We start from the raw sequence: 25,869 nt of genomic DNA, 5'->3' as shown, positions 1-25,869 counted from the left end.
AGGTTTTTATTTTAAGTGGTTTTAATGCTGGTAAGCAATCAGTTATATTATGGTGCTTTGTATTAGTGTTGATTAGTTAAATTAAAGTAATTTTAATCTTTAAAAACTCTACTCTAGATGCAGACGACTATAGTTATTCTGTCATCTTAGTTTCACTTTTGCATAGTATTACATTTTGAATAGAAATATACGAAAAACAAGTTACTCTCTTAACTCTTGACAATCTATTTTGCCATTATTATAAATATGATGTGAAAACAAGAAGGTATTATAAGCATATAGGCATAGCTATATACAACCCCAAAACAGAAAAAGTTGGGACACAGTAGAAATATTGAGTAAAAAAGGAATGGAATAATTTACAAATCTCATAAGCTTATATTTTATTCACAGTAGAATATAGATAACATATCAAATGTTGAAAGTAAGATATTTTGAAATGTCATGCCAAATATTGGCACATTTTGGATCTCATGAGAGCTACACATTCCAAAAAAAGTTGGGACAGGTAGCAATAAGAGGCCAGAAAATTTTAATGTACATATAAGGAACAGTTGAAAGACCAATTTGCAACTTATTAGGTCAATTGGCAACATGATTGGGTATAAAAAGAGACTCTCAGAATGGCAGTGTCTCTCAGAGGTCAAGATGGGCAGAGAATCACCAATTCCCCCAATGCTGCAGCGAAAAATAGTTTTCTGAGTTTCTCAGAGAAAAAATGCAATGAGATTGAAGTTATCATCATCTACAGTGCATAATATCATTCAAAGATTCAGAGAATCTGGAACAATCTCTGTGCGTAAGGGTCAAGGCTGGAAAACCATACTGGATGCCCGTGATCTTCGGGCCCTTACACGGCACTGCATCATATACAGGAATGCTACTGTAATGGAAATCATAACATGGGCTCAGGAATACTTCCAGAAAACATTGTCAGTGAACACGATCCACCTTGTCATTCGCTGTTGCCAGCTTAAACTCTATAGGTCAAAAAAGAAGCCATATCTAAACATGATCCAGAAGCACAGGCGTTTTCCCTGGGCAACGCTCATTTAAAATGGACTTTGGCAAAGTGAAAAACTGTTCTGTGGTCCAACGAATCAAAATTTGAAGTTCTTTTTAGAAAACTGGGACGCCATTTCGTCCGGACTAAAGAGGACAAGGACAACCCAAGTTGTTATTAGCGCTCCTTTCAGAAACTTGCATCTCTGATGGTATGGGGTTGCATGAGTGCGTGTGGCATGGGCAGCTTACACATCTGGAAAGGCATCATCAATGCTGAAAGGTTTATCCAAGTTCTAGATACATTTGATCCCATTCAGACGTCGTCTCTTTCAGGGAAGACCTTGCATTTTCCAACATGACAATGCCAGACCACATACTGCATCAATTACAACATCAAGACTGCGTAGAAGAAGGATCTGAGTACTGAAATGGCCAGCCTGCAGTCCAGATCTTTCACCCAAAGAAAAGATTTGGTGCATCATAAAGCGGAAGATGCGACAAAGAAGACCTAAGACAGTTGAGCAACTAGAAGTCTGTATTAGACAAGAATAGGACAACATTCCTATTCCTAAACATCGGTCCTCCTCCAGCTGTTCCTTATATGCACATTTAACTTTTCTGGCCTCTTATTGCTATCTGTCCCAACTTTTTTTGGAATGTGTAGCTCTCATGAAATCCAAAATGAGCCAATATTTTTCATGACATTTCAAAATATCTTACTTTCAACATTTGATATGTTATCTATATTCTACTGTGAATAAAATATAAGTTTATGAGATTTGTAAATTATTCCATTCCTTTTTTACTCACAATTTCTACTATGTCCGAACTTTTTCTGTTTTGGGGTTGTATTAATTTAAAGTGAAAAGCGCGGTTGTTGCGCTTACTTGTCATCCATGCGGTTAAGCTTCTCAGTGCTGCTGCTCATTGGTTACGTAACACTTCCCTACTATTCGACTATGAGGTTCATAGTTGAATCAGACCTCTCCGAATCAAATCCTCGACTATAAGAAGTCAGCCCTAGTGGCGATAATCCACCATTGCCAATTGCAAGAATACAAACAAAGTTCCCAGCGTGGAGATATATCGTACCTCCCAGCACATCTAATACAAGTCAATGGAGTTGGACAAAACTACGATAAAACCTGTTGGAAAGCATCTTTTGCAGTGATTTTTGTGTGAGCATATCAGTGAACACCCCTGACCACTCGGTTAGTTTCAAGTCTTTGTAAACGAAAGTTTCATGCATTTTAGGAAGGATTGATGCAGTGCACCTATACACCCATTATAGAGGTGGGAGGTGATAGAACAAACACCCGAAAATTCTCGGGCCAGAATCATATGTCCAAATTTCAGTCAAAACCATTCTATTTCATCATAAACAATCTGAAAACAGGGCTTTAAGTGTAAAATACTGAACTTGTCCTTTAATAAAAGCAGAAAAAATTGGACAACATAAGAAGCAGAGTACAACTGCTAAGATTAAACCATACTAGTGAGCGTTCACTGTAAAACCCGATAAGTTAACTTAAACCGTTTGAGAAAACCAATTGTGTAAGAAGTTCCAAGAGACTGTTTATTGTAGAACGCCTTTATTTTGAAAATGAGATTTCTTGGTGGTGAGATCATTTCCTGTTGTGCTGCAGTTACGGCCATGTTAAAAAAGCACATGTTGTAGTTACTGCCATCTCTATCCATCCATCTTTTTGTACGGTCATGGGGTATCGTCAGTGAGTATATTTAATTTAATAACTTAAGACCTAATTTAGGAGCAATATATTATTTGTTTGTGCTGAATTTATTTATTTGTTTACTCACCTGTATCTTAAGTAAGACATATTGAAAGTGTATCCTGTAAAGGGGAAAAATACATTATTTATTAATTAATGGCAATACAGAAAATACTTACCTTTATTTTGTTATGTGTTTTTTATTTCAGTTTTACCTTTTCTTTATTAAAATCACCTGCCAAGTACAACTCATACATATGATTAGTGTAAACTGTTAATTATACGTGCATATGACTAAAAATGTTTGAGTTACCTTTACCATTATTTACTTCAGGTGTGTGTGAGGCAGAATGTGTGATTCAGTTTGAGTTCATTTTTAATGTAGTACTTATTTGGTTCAAGTTATGGTTAATCATTTGCAGTTTTTGAGTTCATATCACAGTTTTTATTAAGTGAAATTAACTTTTTTTTTTTTAATAATGTCTTATTAGTGTCTATTTATGTCAACCCATCAGTTGTTCATATCATGTACCACCTGTTTACCCCTCTAGGGAGTGGCTTCCGCAGCATTCCTACTCCGCTCAGTCTGGTCGCTTCCCTGTTCGCTGGTTCACTATCGTGGGTTAAGGAACAAGTAGTGACCTTAAACCTTATTTCTGTCTCCTTAATGGATGTGGAGGGTTTATGCAGGCACTGGAAGGGTCAGCTTCAGTGGCGCTTTGGTAGGTATTCACAATTCGTCGGTCACAATGTGACATCATATTGACTGACTGAATGTGCACCTGCTGCTTAAATACCCAGTTCATTGGCATTTAGTAGTTTCACAAAGTAGATTGATCTCTCTAAGCGAATATCCAATTCAACGGTCACAACGTAACGTCTCCGTTCCCTCCCATTCCTTCATGCATATCACTATCACCATCCATGCAAATTTAGTCATATTTAATTGATATACTTACGGAACTTGGTTTAAAAATCATATAAAGTAAACTCATTTTTATTAGTTTATGTAAATGGGGATAACAATAAGGCATAAGACATTTTTACTATTCTTTCAGGTATACATAACAATACATGTAGACAAATAAAACAAATTAGACTTCTTTCTAATACTAGACATACTATTTAACACTACTAAGAAAGTAAACTAAATAATGTATTAAAGTGCATATAATGCCAGGTTACATACTCATTAGAATAAATGAAATGATAAAAAAGTAATTATATTTGAGCACTAAAATCAAGATTTTTGCTGTTTCTTTCTTTAGAAACGTAATGTTACAGAGATGGAGCTACACAGAACAGAACAAAGAAAGAGATCTAGAGAAGAATGTTGTGTACTGTATGTGATACATATACTGTTTTGATTAGACCAGTTTAAGCTTTTATAACATTAAAATGTAATACAGGGTATATATTAAGGCATGTAAATGTTTAAAAATCACAAGATGGTATACAATATATTTAGTTATAATATAAATTATAATTCTAAATGTAAATTGCAAAATAATTATACTTTTTATGTTTAATGTGATTTAAACTACAGATGCAACTGGAATTACAGGAAAAATACTAGGAAAACTACAGTTGTAATTTAAACAAAATGCCAGCAACTGTAACAAATGAGTGACAAATGGTAAATGGCTATGCAAATATCCAACTACATGTTTGTCTGTATACATTAATCTTGGTTGTTTATCTTGGTTGCACAGCAAGCTTGGTCCCTATAAAAAAATCAAACAATAAAACTTGACAACATGATTGGCTAGTTCCCTTTCAGTCGGTCACTACGACGTCACGTCGTGACCGACAAATTGGGAACCGCTCCGCAGTGGCAAATCTACTTCGAGAAGCCACCAAAAAAGGCCAATGAAATTGGCATGCAGATTATTTTCAACTGCATATAATCAGAGTCAGGTGAAGTAATCAAATCAGCTTTTCGCTTCGAAGCCGGCAGCATTCTGCTCTTGAAAAGCAAATCCTTTCTGGGACCTCTGTGTGTGTCGAAGTTGGTTGGACAGACAGCACCTCAGCGGAGACTCGCATCAGTTCCACCTCTTTAATTTCTATTTTTGAATTTTATTTGAGTGTGTCGTTGCCTCTCCCCTGCGTGCTTCATCAACTCACGCATTACATGTAGTGTGAATTTCCCTAAAAGAGCAACACGAGGATGACATTCCGACCGTGTGCTTCGTCCGGATATGGGCTGTACATGAATCCTCATGACGGCCACGATCGTTGTCTCTCATGCTTAGGGCTTGAGCATGCGGAGGCAGCGTTTCGCGACAGTACATGTCAGATCTGTCTGAACATGACTGTGGTGGATCTGCGCAGTCGGGTGGCGTACCTCCGGGACCGCCACACCCCTTCCAAGCCATCCGGCGCTAAGAAGGCGGCCGTGATGCTTGCGAAGGACAACTTGCGCATCACGGTGCTGAAAAAGTCCACCGACAGTCAATGTTCCCTCTAAGAGTCAAAGTGGCCGCGCAATAGATTTATCAGACCGCGCACATTTTTCAGACCGCGCATAAACATTGATCCATTAGCTGTTGTAAAAGAATTAAGAGAGAGAGAAGGCGAGTGTTCTAGAAGCAGAAGAAACTTTCAACCAATCGCTGATCTTGCTACGGTGACCGACACTTTTATGAGCCAATGGTAGCAGCGCATTCAGTTCACACAGGTGCCAGCATGCATGGGCACAGAGTGAGAGCGAGTCAGATGAGCAGCTGCACGGGGCGATCTCAAGAAACTAAAATATTTATTACGAGGAAAAAGTGATTCAAAACAGTGATTTAAAACAAATTATTGGATTCCTGAAGTGATGCGATAACTTGGAAAAGCTGTCGCTAGAGTGAGGAGAGAAAAATATAGAATTAGAACGGAGGCAGATGCAGAATCACAGAGCATCAAAACACTGCGAATGAACAACTTCTTATAAATAAGAAGTTAAAATGTATGCTTTGGTGAGTTATATTCTAAATATTAACTTCACATTATGGCATAAGTGTTGCAAATTTGGCAGCAAACTATGAGTTTTATTAGTTTGTTTACATTGGCCGTTGGTATATAACGAACGAGCTGAAGCTATTTACATTTGAAAGTTAACAGTCAAGTAACGTAAATGTGATTAAAAAATAACATTTTAAGTGTCAATATGTTCAATAAGTGTTGAAACCCTGAGTTAGGTTGTTATTTGAAATGTTTACATGATGCTTATTGATAAATCTGTTGAATTGAAGATTAATTACTGCTCTTTTTACAAGGCTGGGTTTTTTGTGAGAATTGCGAACATCTGTGAAGTTCTCCTGCTCCATCTTGGACTTGCGAGACAATTAACTATATACTGAAGGTGTATACAAAATGGCGAGCCAACCAGAACTGTGCTTTGAAGTCATCAGAACTGGTAGGAGGATATTTTTCCTTTTTGTTTCGGACAACTACTTGGACGTGAATTCGCTGAAACTTAATTTTCCGTATTTTCTTGGATTTTCTTCAAAGGACACTGACTTTGAACTGAACTATTTGAACTATTTAAAGGAACAAACAATTGATTCATGAATTCAACCTAACTGAGTCATTTAAGTGAATCATGAATTTGGATTACAAACAAAATGAAACAGTGTTACTCTTTTACAAGTATTTCATTTATTTATTTATTTATTTGCACTGTAGTATATGAGAACTGATTTTCAGCTTGAGTTGAACTGTTCAATCTGCTAAACCCAGGTAACTGGTAAATTCAAAGAGAGTGTTAATTACATGTATTGGGATTTATACACAGGCCCACATTGAACATTATACGTATGTATACACTAAACCCCGTTACACGCTACACTGTCATCTCTATAAATCTCCTTTAGTTAACGCAGGCTCGTGGTCATTTTCGGCAGGTCGTGTGGTTGCGAATTGCTCACAGTCGCATCAACCATCTCCACCCGAGCCGTCCCGCCTTGATGATTGGTACTTTGGGTCTGCTAGAACAGAGCAGACCAGACCTGCCAACCTTGGAATTTTTTTTTGAGTAGCAACTTACCGCAGCGGCGCGAGGTCAGGCACATTTGCTGATCAGTAGTGATTGAGTTCACATGCTTACTTATGACTTATTACTACAACTTATTACTAAGCAAATTGTTCCCCCTCACCACCATATCTAGTCTTTCAACATACAAGTAGGCTATGAAGAACTCATTTAATGAAAAGGCAACCTCCAAAAATATGCCTATTAAACAATATGCTTATGGCATATATATCTTAAATACATGGGACATTATAAATAACAAAGAATCAACAAATAGCATGCTATGTCCTTGCTTTATATTCCAGCAGGCACGTTGACATGAACCTCTAACGGGGCACAGCAGGCCTACCACTACTTTTTCTTTAACATACCTAACATGAACAGTTTTAATGCATAAATGCCATGTTAGCAAATGTGCATTCTACAGTACTGATGATAATGAGTCTTTTACACAAATTTACAATAACATTACTTAGCTGCTACTACAATAAAAAACATATTTGGATGATCCTTTTGTGTATTTTATCAGCATAGTGTTTAAACCTGCTGAAAAAACAGCATAAACCAGAATGATTCCCATGCTGGTTTAGCTGGTGGACACCAGCATACAGCACCAAAACACAACATGGTCTTGGTGGTGCTGGTATGCTGATGATGACCACCAGCTAAACCAGCACCAAATCATCATGAGAATTAAGCTGGTCTATGCTGGTCACCAGCAAACCAGCAACAAAACACAACATATGCTGGTCTTGGTGATGCTGGTATGCTGATGACCACCAGCTAAACCAGCAACAAAACACAACATATGCTGGTCTTGCTGGTATACTGCTTTTTTTTCAGCAGTGATGCCAACTGTTTATGTAGTGTCCTAAAGTAGATCTAGTGAACTAAACAGTAATGTCATATCTGACAATACAGAACAGTACACAAACATTGATTTTCTAAGCAATAATGCAAACCTCTATACTTGGTTTTGACTGGCTGAGCATATAGTTCGTTTTACCTCCCTCATCATCTATACTTTCTGTTTCTATTTCCCTGCTCTGCACAAAAAAATCTGATGTACATCGACAGGAGCCAGTAACAATCGAGTAAGAATAAGATTGATTTAAATTCAGAAGCGTACTTTTGTTTTGTCATGTTTTCTCGCGTGCCTCACATGCTCTTCTGAGTGAGCGGCGGCAGAGTGCTACAAAAAGTAAACCGGAGGCTCCGCTCGCGGACATCGATTTCTGCGTGCTCGCGCCAGTTTGTCTTGTGGGACTGCAACGTGTTTACTAGCGTGAATTACGGTTCATATAGCTCAGTTTTTTTGGCGCGATTAACAATGTAAATGAATATACTGGCAAATAAAGTAAAAGCTTAAACTTGAGGCACAACATAGGACACTGGGTACAACAGATTTACACTGGGGCACGTACAACAGTTAAAGGCGTCTAGACGCCCCTGGTTGGCAGGCTTATTACAATGGATCCAATTCACAATTCCCATACCCTGCCCATTTACCTTTAAAAACGGTGTTTAGAACCATCCTCCCTTGTAAAACAAGTCACAGTATGAAGATGGACCGGGATGAAAAACAATTTCGTTATTTTCGTTATTCGCTTCGACGGCTCCCCGCTCTCCGCTTTGAAGAGTTTAAAACTAGCGCTATGATTGGTCGACGTCGTCTTTTCCCAACAGGTTGCTGCCCAATGCGGTTACACAGATAGACGAGTTGCCTAGTGCGCAAATGCACAGACAGTTTAACTCAAAGCCACCAAAGGCTTTTCGCGTATTTTGAAGTGACAAATCGTAGCAGCGTAGTTTGATCTCTAAATGCGTATCTGTTACGCAAAATGCGTAAAGGTTGGCAGGTCTGGCAGACCCAGCCACCAGTGCCTTTCTTCCCCGAGATTCATGAGGAACTGACACGGTCGTGGAAAAATCCTTTTTCCTCCCGGAAGCGGCCGTATCAGCCCTCACCCCTCACCACCCTCGACGGCGGGGCCGCTAGAGGGTACACCGATCTCCCCCCGGTTGAGCGTCCCGTCGCGATGCAACTGTGTCCTCCGGGCCACCATGCAGATTTCCTTAAAGAAATAGCAGATTTCCTGTCTGAGCTTGTAGTCACTGTAGATAAAGCTCTTATCGTTGGTGATTTTAATATTCATGTGGATAACCCAAAAGATGCACTAGGACGTGCATTTATGGATGTTCTAAATTCTCTCAATATTAGACAAAACGTGACAGGGCCAACGCATACTCGTAAGCACACATTAGACTTAATTCTGTCACTCGGGCTCAATATTAATGACATCAAAATATCACCTCAGAGTGATGCAGTTTCTGACCATTACCTTGTGTCATACACTGTACCTTCTAGATAGGATCACTCAATCCACAACATGCTACAGATTAGCCAGAACAATAATTTCCACCACTAAAGATAGATTTATTAGCACTCTTCCAGACCTGTCCCAAATTAAACATGTAGCAGATAACTGTGACGATCTAGATATTGTAATAGAAAACCTAAACAATGTCTGTTCTAACACATTGGATGCCGTTGCTCCCATTCGAAAAAAGAGAATCAAAGAAAAACCGCCAGCTCCATGGTATGATCATCACACAGCAGCACTCAAAAAGGCAACTAGGAAAATGGAAAGAAATTATAGAAGCACAAAGTTAGAGGTATGGCGTGCAGCATGGACAGAGAGTGTTAAACAATACAGACAGGCTATTAAAACCGCCAGATCTACCTATCATAGCAAGCTTATAAATGAGAATCATAATAACCCTCGTTTCCTCTTCAGCACCGTTGCAAAACTGACTAGAAATAAAGAACAAACAGAAACCAATAGTAAACTTCAACACAATAGTAACGACTTCATGAACTTCTTTTCTAACAAAATTACGGCTATAAGGGACAACATCGTAACTACCCAGGCAGCCGCCACTCTACCCGTTAGTTCACTTAACACTAGACTACCATACGAACATCTTGATTCATTTAAACCTACTACAATAGATGAGCTCTCTAGACTTGTTACATCATCCAAATCATCATCCTGTATATTAGACCCCGTTCCCACAAAACTGCTTAAAGAGGTATTCCCTGTAGTGTCAACCCCGGTTCTAAATATCTTTAACTCATCGCTAGAAATAGGATACGTTCCAACAGCTTTCAAACTAGCAGTTATTAAACCGCTGATTAAAAAACCGCAGCTTGATCAGGGAGAGCTTAATAACTTTAGACCAATCTCAAATCTCCCTTTCTTTCGAAAATATTAGAAAAGGTAGTGGCAAGCCAGTTACGCACATTCTTGACAAATAATAGTACATATGAAAAGTTTCAATCAGGATTCAGGCCCCACCATAGCACAGAGACAGCGTTGCTTTGAGTTACAAATGACCTCCTATTAACATCCGATCGTGGGGAAATCTCAATTCTTATATTATTAGACCTTAGTGCAGCCTTTGACATATGAAAAGTTTCAATCAGGATTCAGGCCCCACCATAGCACAGAGACAGCGTTGCTTAGAGTTACAAATGACCTCCTATTAACATCCGATCGTGGTGAAATCTCAATTCTTATATTATTAGACCTTAGTGCAGCCTTTGACACAATAGATCATACAATCTTACTCAATAGACTAGAAAACTATGTTGGTATCAGTGGTCAGGCGCTAGCCTGGTTTAGGTCGTATCTAACCAATCGCTATCACTTTGTTTATGTAAACGAGGAAGAGTCATATCACTCCCTGGTTAAATACGGTGTACCGCAGGGTTCGGTTTTAGGTCCTATCCTGTTCTCGTTATACATGTTACCTCTAGGAGACATTATCAGGAAACATAACATAAGTTTTCACTGCTACGCGGATGATACCCAGCTTTACATCTCCTCACATCCCAGCGAAACACACACGTTTTCTAAGCTAACAGACTGCCTTAGCGATGTTAGTGACTGGATGGCACATAACTTTCTTAAGTTGAACTCCAATAAGACAGAGATACTTATCATTGAACCGAATCGCTACAAACATAATATGTCAGATTACAAGTTGCACATAGATGGCTGCACTGTGGTGCCATCTTCCACGGTTAGGAACTTAGGTGTGATGTTCGACAGCAACTTATCCTTCGATAGTCATATCGCCAACGTCTGCCGCACAGCATTCTTCCATCTTAGAAATATCTCGAAAATACGCCATATACTGTCTACATCTGACGCAGAGAAGCTTATCCATGCTTTTATGACCTCTAGAATAGACTATTGTAACTCGCTACTCGGGGGATGCCATGCAAATCAAGTAAACAAGCTTCAGCTAGTTCAAAACGCTTCCGCAAGGGTACTTACTCGATCTAAAAAGTATGACCACATAAGCCCAATTCTGGCATCTTTACACTGGCTACCAGTTAAATATCGCATACAATTTAAAATATCACTAATCACCTACAAAGCTTTAAATGGCCTAGCACCCTCATATCTTAGAGAATTACTATCAGAATACAATCCATCACGCACACTACGGTCGCAAAATTCTGGTCTCTTGATTATCCCTAGACTATCAAAAGTGTCTAAAAGTGGAAGGTCATTTTCCTACTTAGCCCCTAAGCTCTGGAATGATTTACCAACCGAGAATCAGACACAGTCGATAATTTTAAATCTAGACTTAAAACTTTTCTCTTCAACAAAGCATTCACATAATTTGTCTAGTAAAAGTACTTAACTCGAAATAGTTATCTGTACGGAACAAAGCACTCGCGGTCATAACACAGACCAACCAAATAAATAAATAAAAACCTTATCTTAACCTATAGTCGGATTGCGATTTTGGAACTTTCGTGTTCTTGTGAATAGTATGCCATACAAACCCGTTTGCCACTGAACCTGCATTAACGACGACAGTGGGGCCGCCAGCCTTAGTCAAACGGGTTGGCACGTATGGTTGGGTTGTGATTATGGCGCTTTCTATGTATTGCAAATAGTATGCCATACAGACCCGTTTGCCACTGAACCTGCATTAACGACGACAGTGGGGCTTTTGGCCTTAGTCAAACGGGTTGGCAAGTATGGTTGGGTTGTGATTTTGGCGCTTTCTTTCTATTGCGAATAGTATGCCATACAGACCCGTTTGCCACTGAACCTGCATTAACGACGACAGTGGGGCTTCCGGCCTTAGTCAAACGGGTTGGCACGTATGGTCGGGTTGCGATTTTGGCAATTTCTTGTGTCTTGTGAATAGTATGCCATACACACCCGTTTGCCACTGAACCTGCATTAACGACGACAGTGGGGCCTCCAGCCTTAGTCAAACGGGTTGACACGTATGGTCAGGTTGCGATGTTGGCGTTTTTTTTTTCGTGATCTTGTAAATAGTATGCAATATAGACCCGTTTGCCACTGAACCTGCATTAACGACGACAGTGGGGTTACAGGCCTTAGTCAAACGGGTCGACAGGTTTCATTTTCTCTTAAAAATTGGAAGGTGACCCTTAGTTACCATATATACCGTTGCAGTGGGCCCCCAATTTGCAAAATCCTCAACTGTGGATAAAACAATTATGCCTCAATAGTTAGTCTGTCTGAAACTAAGCTGATTAAACCACATCACTGTGTGACACTTGCATTACATGTGAACGGCCCCTACGCTAATATGATTTTGTTTTTCTCTCCCTGTCTCGTCCCTGGGTCCCATTGACCCTGAGGACAATGGGACAAACAGACCCAGTTCCGGTAGATGTGAAAGTCGGCACACCTCTGATCTACTGGTCGTCCTTCAATGTGATGCCCAGCTGATGCCTGACCAACGACCACCGGCAGGACCCGCTTAATATCCGCTTAATCTCCGCTTAAGCTCCTTATCCGTTTATATGTGTGAATATACATGTATATCTCCCAAGGGTTTTTCCCTCCTAGGACTTTTATTTTTATTTCCTCGGCTAAACAACCCAGGGTTTTTGTTTTTTTTTTCTCCTAGGGGTTTTTTTACCCCGGGGAGGTAGCCTGCTTGGGCTTAACTTAGCTTCTTCTTTTAGACGTTACATTAGTAATATGCTCGCTCATAATGTCACGTCATAGCCGCAGCAAATTTGACTGATTATGCTATTGTGTATTATGTTATGCTATCTGTCGTTTTTCTGTGCTTTTACTGCTTCTATTAATGTAAAGCTGCTTTGAAACAATTGAGTATTGTGAAAAGCGCTATATAAATAAAATTGAATTGAATTGAATTGAATTGTCCGGCCGGGTCCTCTTCCCATTGGCGAGATCGGCCGACCCTCCCCTCGCGGGCATGTAGGTACTCCTCTGCACTAACAGGATGTGCCTACCATGCTTGTGGGGATGCGGCCTCTGCCATCCATGCCATGGCATTACTACAGGTACACCAGGCTAAAGCACTGCATGACCTGGACGAGGGTGGTCACAATTCGGCCGCATTTAAAGAGCTCAGTGCGGCTACTGACTTGGCACTCAGAGCCACTAAGGTCACCGCACGGGCGGTCGGACGTGCAATGTCCACTTTGGTGGTCCAGGACCGCCATCTCTGGCTGTGTCTGGCCGACATGCGGGAGCAGGACTGTATTAAGCTTCTAGATGCTCTGGTGTCCCAGGCCAGCCTGTTCGGCGAGAGGGTGGAAAATTTTGCACAGGCAGTTTCCACCGCTCAGAAACGAACTGAGGCCATTGCTAAGATCCTGCCGCGTCGGAAAACGTACATCTGCCCCTTCGACGTCGGCACCTCAGTTTGCCTCTCGCCGAGGGCGTCCTGCGGCGGCTGCCCCCCCCTCAGGGCACTTCTAGGAACCGAGGAACTGGCCGCCAGCAGCCCACCCAGCCCGCTCAGCAGCCTGCAAAGAGAGGTGGAAAACGTAAGGCTAAACGACCCTGAGACGGGTGACCTGAAGGCACCACTCCCCCCACCGGAGGAGGGCCGGGTGGGGAATCCTTGGTTTCAGTTTTTTTCTGTTCCGCTGGCTTTTCAGCCGGCACCCACAAAACCACAAAAAGAGTGAATTCCTCTTCCTTCTCCAGGTCTTCAGAGGAGTGCGGGAGCTACGGACGGGCACAAAGCCCTATGTCCTTCTCCTCCTCTTTCGCCACCGGGTGTGCCACGACATGTGAGTCTTCTACATCGAGATCTCCCCAGCTCTGCCCCCCATCAGCGGAAAAAGGTGAGTGGCACACCACACAACACCTCCGTTGATATTATTCCCCTCGCTCGGTATCCAGCCCTTTAAGATGGCTTTTAGGCACGATTCTTCCCGGCTACGCGATTCAATTTGCCCGGTGCCATCCCAATTTTGTGGGCATTCGGTTAACTACGGTGAAAAACGCAGACGCGCATGTTCTCCGTGCCGAGATCGCTGTCCTATTGGCGAAGGACGCGATCGAGCCGGTCCCTCCAGCCGAGATGAAATCTGGGTATTACAGCCCTTATTTCATTGTACCCAAGAAAAGCAGCGGGTTGCGACCGATCCTGGACCTGCGTTTACTGAATTGAGCGCTTCACAAGTTGCCATTCAAAATGCTGACGCACAAGAGCACATTTCAGTGCATTCGTCCAAACGATTGGTTCGCAGCCATCGATCTGAAGGACGCGTACTTTCATGTCTCGATACTTCCTCGACACAGGTCGTTTCTCCGCTTTGCGTTCGAGGGGCGGGCATATCAGTACAAAGTCTTACCGTTCGGGCTTTCTCTCTCTCCCCGTGTATTCACGAAAGTTTTCGAGGGGGCATTAAAACCCCTGAGAGATAACGGTGTGCACATTCTAGCGTATCTCGACGACTGGTTAATAATAGCCCAGTCCCTTCAGATGCTTTGCGATCACACGGACCATGTGTTAAAACACCTCACCCGTCTCGGTCTTCAGGTCAACTGGGAAAAGAGCAAACTTTGCCCCATGCAGAGGATCTCTTTTCTCGGTATGGAACTTGATTCGGTCGATTTAACCGCACTTCTAACAGAAGCGCGTGTGCAATCCATTCTGACTTGTCTAAATTCATTCAATGGCAAGTGCGCGGTCCCTCTGAAACAATTTTAAAAGCTGCTGGGTCATATGGCAGCAGCAGTGGCTGTGAAACCACTCGGGCTGCTCCATATGAGACCGCTTCAGCGTTGGCTTCACGACCGAATCCCGAGGAGAGCGTGGCTCACCGGCGCGCACCGCGTAATGATCACACCGATGTGCCGTCTCCATTTCACTCCGTGGTTAGACCCGTCATTCCTCAGAGCAGGGGTATCATTAAAACAAGTCTCCAGGCATGCCATTGTGTGCACGGATGCCTCTAACACGGGGTGGGGAGCCACGTACGACGGGCATACAGTTTCGGGTGTCTGGACGACATTCCAGAGATGCTGGCATATAAATTGCCTCGAGTTGTTGGCTGTGCATCTCGCTCTCATTCGTTTCAGCAACGAGCTTCGAGACAAGGATGTATTAGTATGCACCGACAACATTGCAACTGTTGCGTATATCAATCGCCAAGGTGGTTTGCGCTCTCATCACCTGTCGCATCTCGCCCGTCATCTCCTCCTTTGGAGTCAGAAGAATCTGAGGTCTCTTTGTGTCATTCACATCCCGGGGTGGCTCAACACAGCGGAAGATGCGCTCTCACGAGCAGCGCGTCCTGGCGAATGGCGACTCCACCCCCAGATGGTTCAGCTAATTTGGAAACGTTTCGGCAAAACACAGGTAGATCTGTTTGCCTCCCCAGAAACGACACATTGTCGCCTGTTTTATTCTCTGAACGAGGGAACTCGCAGGGTGGATGCACTGGCACACAGCTGGCCGCGGGGTTTACGCAAATACGCCTTCCCTCCAGTCAGGGAGACGAGGAGCGCATTCTCTTAGTCGCGCCGTATTGGGCAACCAGGAATTGGTTTCCAGAACTCGCGCTCCTCGCGACAGCCCCTCCATGGAAGATTCCTCTGAAGAAGGACCTTCTTTCTCAAGAAGGGGGCACATTATGGCACCCACGTCCCGATCTATGGAACGTCCATGTGTGGTCGTTGGACGGGACACAGGGGTTCTAAGTGATGTACCGCAAGCGGTATCTAACACTATTTTTGCGGCGCGAGCGCAGTCTACTAGACAGGCTTATAAGCTTAAATGGAACCTGTTCGTTGTTTGGTGTGCTTCACAGTCAGAGGACCCCCGAGAATGCGCTATTAGAGTTGTGCTATCATATCTTCAGCATCGTCTGGAGAAGAGGCTGTCACCTTCTACTATTAAAGTAGATATTGCGGCAATATCCGCGTACCACTCGCGGATAAACGGTAGATCTGTGGGTCAGCACAATCTAGTTATTAAATTCCTAAGAGGTGCACGAAGGCTGAATCCTTCTCGCCCGCCCTCTATTCCTCCGTGGGACTTGTCCATGGTGCTGAAAGCACTTCAGGTCGCCCCATTTGAGCCTTTGCAGTCTGTGAGTATCAAATTTCTCACAATGAAAACTCTAACTCTTCTTGCACTGGCTTCGGTTAAGGGGCTGGCTGTAGAGAGGCTGGCTGGGCGACACCTAACACGTTCACCAGATTTTACAATGTTCGTATTGAAGCGGTATCCTCTCGTGTTCTCTCCTCAAACCGGTAGAAACACTCAGAGTCAGCTCCTGTGTCGGCTTGCAGCCTCCGTTTTGGTGCGGCACGACTGCGCCAATATGCAAGGCCATAAGGTCAAAATGTCACAAAATAAGGTTTTTGACTTTCCTCCATCGCCTTGACAGTCGATGTTGCGGAGCATCAGCTGTCAGCCTCTCACTAGCTGTATTCCTGAAAACCTGTGTTTGGCTAAGCCCCTGTTTAGTGCCCCCGTGAGGTGTCCTATGCGGGTATTTTCCATGGAGCTAATCTACCACGTTTTCCCTTTGCAGAGCCCGCTCTGCTTTCTCTCTAGTATATTATAGTTATGAGAGTCACGTCATAGACCTACAGGCTATTTTTCGCCACCCCTTCTTACAATCTCCTCTGGGTTGACTCCGCAGCGTCTCTTAGTTCCGCCCAGGCTGGATTTGCTTCCCAGTTTGCCTAGTTCACTATCGTGGGTTTAGGAACAAGTAGTGACCGGCCTTCTGCTGTAAGCCCAGGTTCCGCCTCTCGTAAAGTGAAGACGGAAGGTTTTACGCAGGCACTGGAAGGGTCAGTTCCAGTGGCGCTTTGGTAGGGATTCCCAATTCGTCGGTCACAACGTGACGTCGTAGTGACTAACTGAAAGGGAACGTCTCAGTTACGTATGTAACCCTCGTTCCCTGAAGGAAGGGAAAGGAGATGTCACGTCCCGTCGCCACAGTTGCTGTTCCACTGCTGAGTCGGCCGACCCCTTTATTTTGTCGGCTTCTCAGCGAAAAGAGCTGATTTGATTACTGCACCTGCAAATAATCTGCATGCCAATTTCATTGGCCCCTCGTAATAGCCTCTCGAAGTAGATCCGCCACCGCAAAGCGGCTCCCAATTCGTCAGTCACGACGCGACGTCTCCGTTCCCTTCCTTCAGGGAACGAGGGTTACATACGTAACCGAGACGTTTTGTGTGCACACAATTAGCACCACATAATAGATCACCAGATAAATACATTTACATAAATATTTTGTAAACATTGTTAAGTTTTAAAATATAGTGACTTACATTAACTCTCCGGTGGAGGCACACAAGAGTTTCTGCGTGAACGGCACATATTTTTCTATTAAAAAAAACAGACGACTCTTAGATGCACAAAGAAATTCCATTATTTACATATCTTTGTGTACGACATTACAGTATGTTTAACAAAATGTAGCATTAACCTTCTCATGAAGGCGAAAGTGGACAGCTGGATCAGACAGCCAGGGGTGCTTCAATGCTTCCCCTGCTCCGATCCTCCAACTACACACACATACAAAGAAAAGAAAACAATCTTGGATGAATACAGTAGGTAATGCAGCATATTGGTTGAAAAGTGCTGGCTTTATCCCCAAATCTTGGTCTGGGTCTTATTTTGTGTACCTTTTATCAACAATAAGCAGTTTGGAAATAAAGTCCTTGGCTTCTTCTGAGATGTCTGTGAACTCATCCTCCTCAAAATTCCACTGGCAGCCCAAGATGTTATTAAGAGTTTCGTTGTCATCATCCCCAAGGAAAGGAGAGAGCCCACTGAGCCTACACAAAACAAATTATACACAAAAAAAGTTACATTGTAAATAATTCTGCCTGCAAACTCATAAGAGATGATAAAGGTGACAAGTTTACAAAAGTAATCACTGTATGTGGCTTTCTTTTTCTCTGCAAGCAATGTAAATAAGCATTATGTTTGACTTTGACAGAAAAATAAAGGGAATAGACAAGATCTGCTTCGAGTAAAAACATATTTGTTAATTCAGTTTTATTTATATAGTGTTTTTTTAACAATTATTCTGTGTTTCAAAGTAGATTTACATGAAATAGAGACAAAGAAAACTCAGAAAAGCAACAAAAAAGCAAAACAAAAGCATTGGCAGTTTTTAAATATAGTTTAGAATAGATCACACATGAAGTTATTTAAATGTATTACCTTTATTAAATAATGTAGTATTACTCTATTCCAAAATATATTATGAACATAGTCTATGATGGATTACATAGAGGTATTCAAATTTGTTACTAGAATAATGCAATAAGTAATACTCCAATTCCAAACTATTCCAAGCCTTTTTAGTACATGGAGGTACAACATTTATTTTTTAAATAATTTCCTGATAGAATGATGTATTAGGTAATAATATAATAATAGTACTAAAGCAAAGTAGCAATTTCTGTAAGATTATAACTGGACCATAATAATGTAAGCAGTAATTAAGCCAACACTGCGACAGCAGTCAAGGGGTGAAAAAAACCTACTTGTGCCCCACCATTTAAGAAACCACTGTATTAAAGACATCCTCTGCCCCTTTCATTTCCATTGTAACTTTTAATGACAGACAACAAAACAGATAGAGCTATGTGACCTTTTAACTCTGCAAAAGTATTTTAGATTCATTCTGAACTGACATTTTATTTGTTTAGACTTTAGTTAACTTAAACATTACGGAAAAAAAGTATTACGATTATCAGTTGTTGTGCAGTAAAAAGTTGTCTTGATACATGGAAAGGTTGACGATGCTGTTATCTTAAAGGTATAGCGGAAGATTGAAAAAACCCGCCCCTCCACTTGCACATGTGCAACACTCCACCTGCTTCAGAGGGGGAATGAAAAAGCTCCAAAATAAAGAAGACGATGCTATCATTTTGATTCTGTGGACTTCAGGCGCTGTACCAAATATGTTTTAGGGGAAAAGACAGTTGCATCTGTGACCTCCAGTCTACTAATTTCCTATTATTGTGATGTTATTTGTTCTTGCTGACCAACCCCCCACCAAAAGAATCTCTTCGGATCTACACGATTTATATAAATGACATATTTGGATTCAACATTTTTGTTTAAAATTGACTAGTTTGCAGGTATGATTATTGGAAAATTGTATGCGGATCCCTATGGTTTACTTTAATTTACAGTGACTTATACATTGCATATATTGTTGAGTGTAACTCACAACATGTATGTGATAACACCCAGACTCCACATGTCCGTGTTGAACGACACAAAATCATAGTTAACCACCTCTGGGGCCAGAAACTCTGGTGTCCCAAAATTTACTCGTAGCTTCTCTTTGGGCTGGTACCTGACAAGAATAAAAGAATAAAACAAATAAGGAAATTAAATCATTTCAGTTTAAATGCATCGGTTAATGTCTAGTGAGCACACTTACTTCCTCGCAAGTCCAAAGTCAATGATCTTGATTTTATTTGTTAATCTGCTGACACACAGAATGTTCTCTGGCTGCAGGCCACACCAAAAAAAGGGGTTCATGTTACTTTAGTAATTTGCTTGACTAGTAGGGATGGCTATGTGCCCTAACATTAAACTGATGATAAGATGATATGTAGGTTATAGGCTAGGATATTATAAGGTGTTGACATTACATTTTTCATTAATTGGATTTCCAGTTGTACCTTTAGGTCCAGGTGGAGAATGTACATTTTGTGCATGTGACATAAGCCTTCACAGATCTGTCTGATGAACATGACTGTGTCAAGCTCTGTCAATTTGTAGTTCTCGTCAATGATCCGGTCAAAGAGTTCTCCTCCACTAACACTGTTAAAAAAAAAGAATCTTGCATCATTTCCATTATCATAAACAAGTGTGTCATTTTTTACATTTACATTCATTTCCATTATCATAAACAAGTGTGTCATTTTTTACATTTACATACATAATACACCTGAGACTATATTTTCATAAAAATGATGGGTGAATAAACTTTGAAATCCATTAAAAGCACCTACTATTCAAGTACAAGGATAATGTCATTCCTGGACTCATAGGCGGCATAGAGCTGAATCAAGTTAGCATGGTTAAGCTGGTTCATAACCTGAATTTCATTTTTCACCACCTCCTATTAAAGAAAATATATTTAGCCATTAGTTAACTGTAGTCTAAAGTTTTAGTGACTTAAGTTTTTAAGACAAAAAAAAAACAGGCAGTTGGTTCTCGCTCACTGTACCTTTTCCTTTAGACTTCTAGCTTTGATTATCTTTGCCGCCAAAGTGAGTCCAGAAGAATTTTCAATGCATTTATGTACCTGGCCAAATCGACCACTGCAAAAAGAGAAAAATAGCTCTCAGTGACCACACACAGGAGTTTTAAATTGTAATAATAAAAGGAATTTAACCCCTCTCCCAATTACATATACAGTATTAGTGTCAAACTTTGTTGAACATAATTAAATATAAAAGATTAATGTTTTACATATTATTTGCATCTTGGTTTTAGTATAAATATCTAAGAATTGTTAAATTAGGATACATTTACTTGACAAGCAAAGTAAATATTTTAATTTTTTTTTATTCATGTTTTTTAATTCTCAAAAACATGAAATGTATGCTTAAAACAATGAGGTAAGACAAATAAAGTTAATTCAAGTTTCAACTTATTTAAATAAAAGTTAATTTTTCTTACCTCATTGACAGATATTTTACTTGTTTTAAGTAACACCTCTTGATTTTCATAATTTATTTCAGTAAACAAAACTTTATATCTTAAGCAACTTTGCCTAACAAGTAAATGTATCCTAATTTAAGAATTCATAGATATTTTTATTGAAATACAAGACAAAAATACTATTTTTTGTGGCTACTGTTTTAAGCAACCTCAAATTACAAATGCCCTTGACATTACTTGGTGGAAATGGCTCAGAAGAACTAACATTATAACATCATTTGTTTGCATATCCCACTTAAGTTGATAGTTTGTTATCTAACACAATGCCATTTGTTTAATTTCAAGTCTGGCTTAAGCTTCCAAATACTTTTTGGAGCCTCTGTACATGTAAAACTATACTTTGAAATTATTTCTGGTCTGTGTGAAAGTGTTAGTGATGCCATTGTAATACGGTGGGTGTCATGGTTTCAAATTCCATTCTATTAAGAACAAGAAGGAGCTTCTTTTTGAGATGCTGGATTAACACCTAATGGTTCGCTTCCAGCTGGCATAGAGATACAGTTTCACATACCCTATCAGCTTTATGTAAAAATAACTGCTGTGACTCTGGAGTTATGAATCGGGTGAGTGGAGATCAGGTGGGAGTGAGGGAGTTACACAATTAGCCTTTGAGGGATTAGCAGACTACACTGTGCAAATGTACAGCGTCTCTGAAACATTCTGTACTGAGAATCAGTTTCCGTGAGAAATAAAGACACAGATTTCAGCCACAGACCCTCCAAGAACTTCCTGTCTGTTGATGGTGTAGAAGTTGTTAATCTGGTTGGGTTTGGCAGAAACAATGCGGTGGTTGAAGGGTGCTGGCGAAGGTGGAGTACAATCTGCAGTAGAGAAAGAATGACCTGCATTAACAATAATAATAATGCATTAATCTGAGTTAATCTGAGTTATTTGGCTAACCAGCTGCATAAAAACACCACCACTGGTTAAAAAGCTTCACCTGTGGCAAAAGTCTTTAGTAACAGTTTGAAATATTTAAGATCAATCTGATATTATTTGGCCATTTGGAGATTTTCGGTTGAGCTGAATGTGGTCCCTTGTGACAGATTTAGTAAATTGGATTATGCATATCAGTGTATAAGTGGGTTCCAAAAATCTGAGATCACTAGAGAAAGTGTGTCTATTTTGGATTTATGTCTAATTTAACATACAATTATAAAATGTATAAATACATTTTCAGATTTCCATGTTTTCAAAAGTGAAAAGTTTAATTGAAACATTTATATACATTTCAGAACCTTATACTGTTAAGTACTATTTATCCATACATACAGAACATACATACATATATGGCTATTTTATTGATAATTCAAATATAAGTAAATACATTAGTCTTACCAACGAAGAACAGCTTGTCTTTTTCTTCATTTTCATCCAGGTATTCCCCATTCTTAATTTTGCTAAAATCCAACTCAATCTCCACACCTTCAGCTTTAAAAACACCATGCAAATCTTTGGTTTCCTCTGGCACTTGCTCAACCTCGTCTTGCCCCTTCTCAACCCTACTCTTTTTGTGTTCCTCTAACCCCAGATCCTCAGTTACATGTCGTTTGCTGCTAGAGGTCACCTCATCCACCTGCTCAAACTCACTGCTGAAACAACACAAGAGGAAGTATTTCTGATTATTAGAAAAGATTTGATAAAGTTTGAGAGGGAAATACATACCTTTGCAATGAGCTCTCAGGTGGGTAAAGGGTTTGTGTGTCAGTAATGTCAGATTCTAAGGGATCCTCAACTGGCCTCTGGTCTTCTGTATCCTTCATTTCCTGATCTTTAAGTACTGTATCTGTGGTTGCTAATGGCATCTTAGTACCATCTTCTTCAACTAGCTGCTGTGTTTCATTTTGGACCTCCACCAACTTTTGCTCTGTCTCTTTATTTCCCTCTTTCTTTGGCTTTGCTTCCTGCTTTTCTTCACAGCACTTCTCTTGCTGAGATGAAGGGGTTTGGGGTTCATCCACAATGTGATCCTGCTTTAGGATAAGCAACCTATCCTCTGATTTCCGGAAACCTGTTGCTAGGAAGTAGCATGCTTCAGAATGTTCTGTATTTTCTTGATTAAGCTTTTGAACTTCCTCAAACATTAGCACCTGTTTCCTCAAAGTGACTGTATCAACAGCAATATAAAAGTGAAACATATCAAAATGAAATATTTAGGTGCTACAGATAAACATGCAGTTCATATGTTTCAATTTTCAGCACTGCACATTTAAATATAAATTATATTGAATCATATTTTTTTTGCCTAAAATAATTTTGTCTGGACTTACATTTACAATCAGATGGTTTCTTTTTCTGTGCTTTGAGGCCTTTGAGACTCGGATGAATTCTCCCCTCTTTGCTTTTGTGATCTTTTAGCTGTAGAGCAATAGGAGAAACAAAGAAAAGGATTAAGATATTATCCAGTGGGAATAATTTTATCATCTAATTTTACCGCATTCCTCAAACAATGTAAAATGTTGTGCAGCGTAATTCTTGTGAAATTCTTTTAAGAAAATTAACTGGAACACAGACCAATTTCCACGATTATTAATGCGATCAGTGAAATACGGCTCTGTGTAAATACGGTAATGGTGATTTACTGCTAACAATCGAACTGGCTTTACTGATAAGACATGCATGAGAATCGTATGAGAATTGTTTTGCCCTGCTCTACTTTACATAGCATGGCTACCTACAGTAAAGTAAAGGACAACCGTTACATACTTTGCAAGTAGGAGATACCAAACCTAGCTTTGATGTGATATTTGGTGTGATGTGTGAAAGACAATAGTCCAACACCAACAGTCAAACAATCATTTCTATTCTGCCTCAACATTTTTTTTCTATTTTCTCCTATTTATTTTTCTGCTTCCCGAAACATGGTTGAAGTCAACCCAACAAGGTCTGGTGTAGTTGTCATGTGAATATCTACAATTTGAGGAACTTAAAAATGTCTTTACTTTGAAGAGCTTCTGTGTAATAAATTATCTCCATAAAATGGGAATCAAAACTTTCTTTCTCCCTTATAATTGAGAACGAGCCTCTGATTATAAAATGCTGGTGCATTATTCCACTTGGTAAATTTAGAGTGGTTTATGCATTGTATATAAAAAAAATCAATACTAGAGACTCACCTTACTCACAACAGGTTCATCTGTGGCTTGCCTTTTGGTAATCAGTGTGCTTTTACTTTCCTTGGACCTGGGCTCTGCAACCATTTTGTTCTTCCGAGCTGCTGCCCCTTTAAACAAAATATCCATGATTTTGGAAGTTTTCACAGTTTCTCCAATAAAGCTGACCATCTCCTGAATACTCATCACAAGTCTTTCCATTCCCTCCAGTTTCTTGGTTTGCTCTTCTGAGTGTTGATTTACTGCCAACATGATGCTGCTCATTTCTTGGCACATATCTTTCATTTCATGGCCTGGTGCTGTACAAATAACTGGAGTAAAATGGATCTCCTCCTTTTCCACTTTCAAGTTTTCTACATCCCTCTCAATTCCATCAATGTCTTGAGACATGCCATCAAGTCGGCTGAGCACTTTTTCCTGAATACTTATCAGTGTGTCCATTTTGCTGCTTAAAGTCTCAATTCTGACCTGCAACAGGTCAATTCCTGGGTTAGATTCAGAACTCATGATAGCATTAAGGACCCTAACCTTAACCAAAGACAACAGAGAAACACTTGCAGATGCAGACCCAGGCCAGCTTAGTCTGGTTAGAGGATAATTTGATAATCCAACAATAATAAGCCAAGCAAGTATGATCTGAATGAAAACTCAAGAATCTAAAGTATCTAAATTGCTAAAAAGTCAGAAAAAAATAACATTTTAAATGACCCAAGATGATCAATCCAGGTCTCCATTGAAGCAACGTTTGTGCCTCTGCAAAGTGGAGGTCATATTAAGAATGGAATGAGTCAGCCCACTAAATGTAAACTAGTGTTGGGGCTCTTACGTCAGCAGGGCCCGGGGAGGGGCTATGTTTGGCTGAGGAATTGCTGGGTGATATCTGAGAAGGTATGAGTGCTAAACCCATGTTAGATGGAATGACCAGGTGGCAAAGGGGCCCTGGAGACACCCAGTTTCCAGTTAGACCTTCTGTACAAATAAATGGAAAGAAACCCAAGCACTGACTTTTTCATCTTGAAAGGTTTAATAAGAGGAATCATGCCATGCAATTTAAGATTTCTGATAGATGGAACTTGCTGGAAATTCCAGAGCTTGAGATGATATTAAAAGGTCAATAAAAAACTAATGACAAAAGTTTAAAAAAAAAAGATCAATTTATATTGAATAACATGCCATATCCATACAGTTCCTCTGATGTACATGCAAGCATGTTGATGATGGAATTGTATAGATAAAAAATAAAGAGGTTGTGGAACACTTTGAACCCTCTATGAACTGAAACTAGAGCATGTGTCACTCGTCTGGCAGACTCACTGAAAACAGCTTACTCATTCACAGTTAAGACAGCTATAGATCAATTTTAACTTTGATGATGAAATATAAGTCCCCACTACAACACCTCACCCTGTTTCACATTATACAGTTAAAGGTATAGTGGAAGATTTTCCCAGAACTGCCCCTCCACTTTAAAAAAAAATGCACATGCGCAACACTCTACCTGCTCCAGAGAGAGAACACCTATTAAATGCGTGCACAAGAGAGAGAGCATGCAGGAGTCTACACACTAAAAAATGCTGGGTTAAAAATAGCCCAACCTGGGTTGTTTTATAACCCAACCACTGGATCACTATTGCACCAGACCAACAGTAGTTAATTTGACTTAGATGGGTTGCTCATCTGTAACCCAACAGATGAGTTAAATATTCTACCCAAACACTGGGTCAAATTAATTACAATTATGGGTTGATTTAACTACATATTTGTTATATAGTGTACCCAAATGATGGGTCAAATTAATTACAATTATGGGTTGATTTAACTACATATTTGTTATATAGTGTAGCCAAATGTTAGGTCAAAATAATTACAACTATTGGTTGAATTAACTACATATTTGTTATATAGTGTACCCAAATGATGGGTCAAATTATTTACAACTATTGGTTGATTTAACTACATA

General features: G+C 40.2%; 1 protein-coding gene across 2 annotated transcripts; it reads right to left on the bottom strand.

Moving 5' to 3' along the window:
• Positions 1 to 3,703: 3,703 nt before the first annotated feature.
• Positions 3,704 to 24,693, bottom strand: mylk4a (myosin light chain kinase family, member 4a). Of its 2 annotated transcripts, none has more exons than XM_055201132.2 (14): positions 23,913 to 24,693; positions 23,067 to 23,154; positions 22,462 to 22,903; positions 22,135 to 22,388; positions 21,512 to 21,617; positions 20,300 to 20,393; positions 20,082 to 20,191; positions 19,749 to 19,890; positions 19,505 to 19,575; positions 19,289 to 19,417; positions 17,727 to 17,879; positions 17,528 to 17,606; positions 17,370 to 17,424; positions 3,704 to 4,459 (listed from the first exon to the last, which is right to left on the bottom strand). In XM_055201132.2, exons 1-13 carry the CDS (start codon positions 24,414 to 24,416, stop codon positions 17,371 to 17,373), a joined length of 2,226 nt encoding a protein of 741 aa, XP_055057107.2. In that variant the 5' UTR covers positions 24,417 to 24,693; the 3' UTR covers positions 3,704 to 4,459; position 17,370. The 2 variants fall into 2 exon arrangements, with proteins under 2 accessions (XP_055057107.2, XP_055057109.2); XM_055201134.2 differs by having other exon boundaries at positions 22,135 to 22,385.
• Between the last annotated feature and the right edge of the window lie 1,176 nt (positions 24,694 to 25,869).

This window comes from Misgurnus anguillicaudatus, chromosome 2, assembly GCF_027580225.2.
Source record: "Misgurnus anguillicaudatus chromosome 2, ASM2758022v2, whole genome shotgun sequence".
Taxonomy (NCBI): domain Eukaryota; kingdom Metazoa; phylum Chordata; class Actinopteri; order Cypriniformes; family Cobitidae; genus Misgurnus; species Misgurnus anguillicaudatus.
This window is presented reverse-complemented; position numbering and strand designations above follow the sequence as displayed.

Bases quoted from the DNA above. Each gene is read 5' to 3' on its own strand.
- mylk4a (XM_055201132.2), bottom strand. From the start codon at position 24,416: ATGAGTTCTGAATCTAACCCAGGAATTGACCTGTTGCAGGTCAGAATT. The intron at 19,418-19,504 runs GTAAGTGTGCTC...TATTCTTGTCAG, and splicing joins GACTTTGGACTTGCGAGGAA to GTACCAGCCCAAAGAGAAGC. The intron at 17,425-17,527 runs GTTAATGCTACA...TTTTTTTAATAG, and splicing joins ACTTTCGCCTTCATGAGAAG to AAAAATATGTGCCGTTCACG.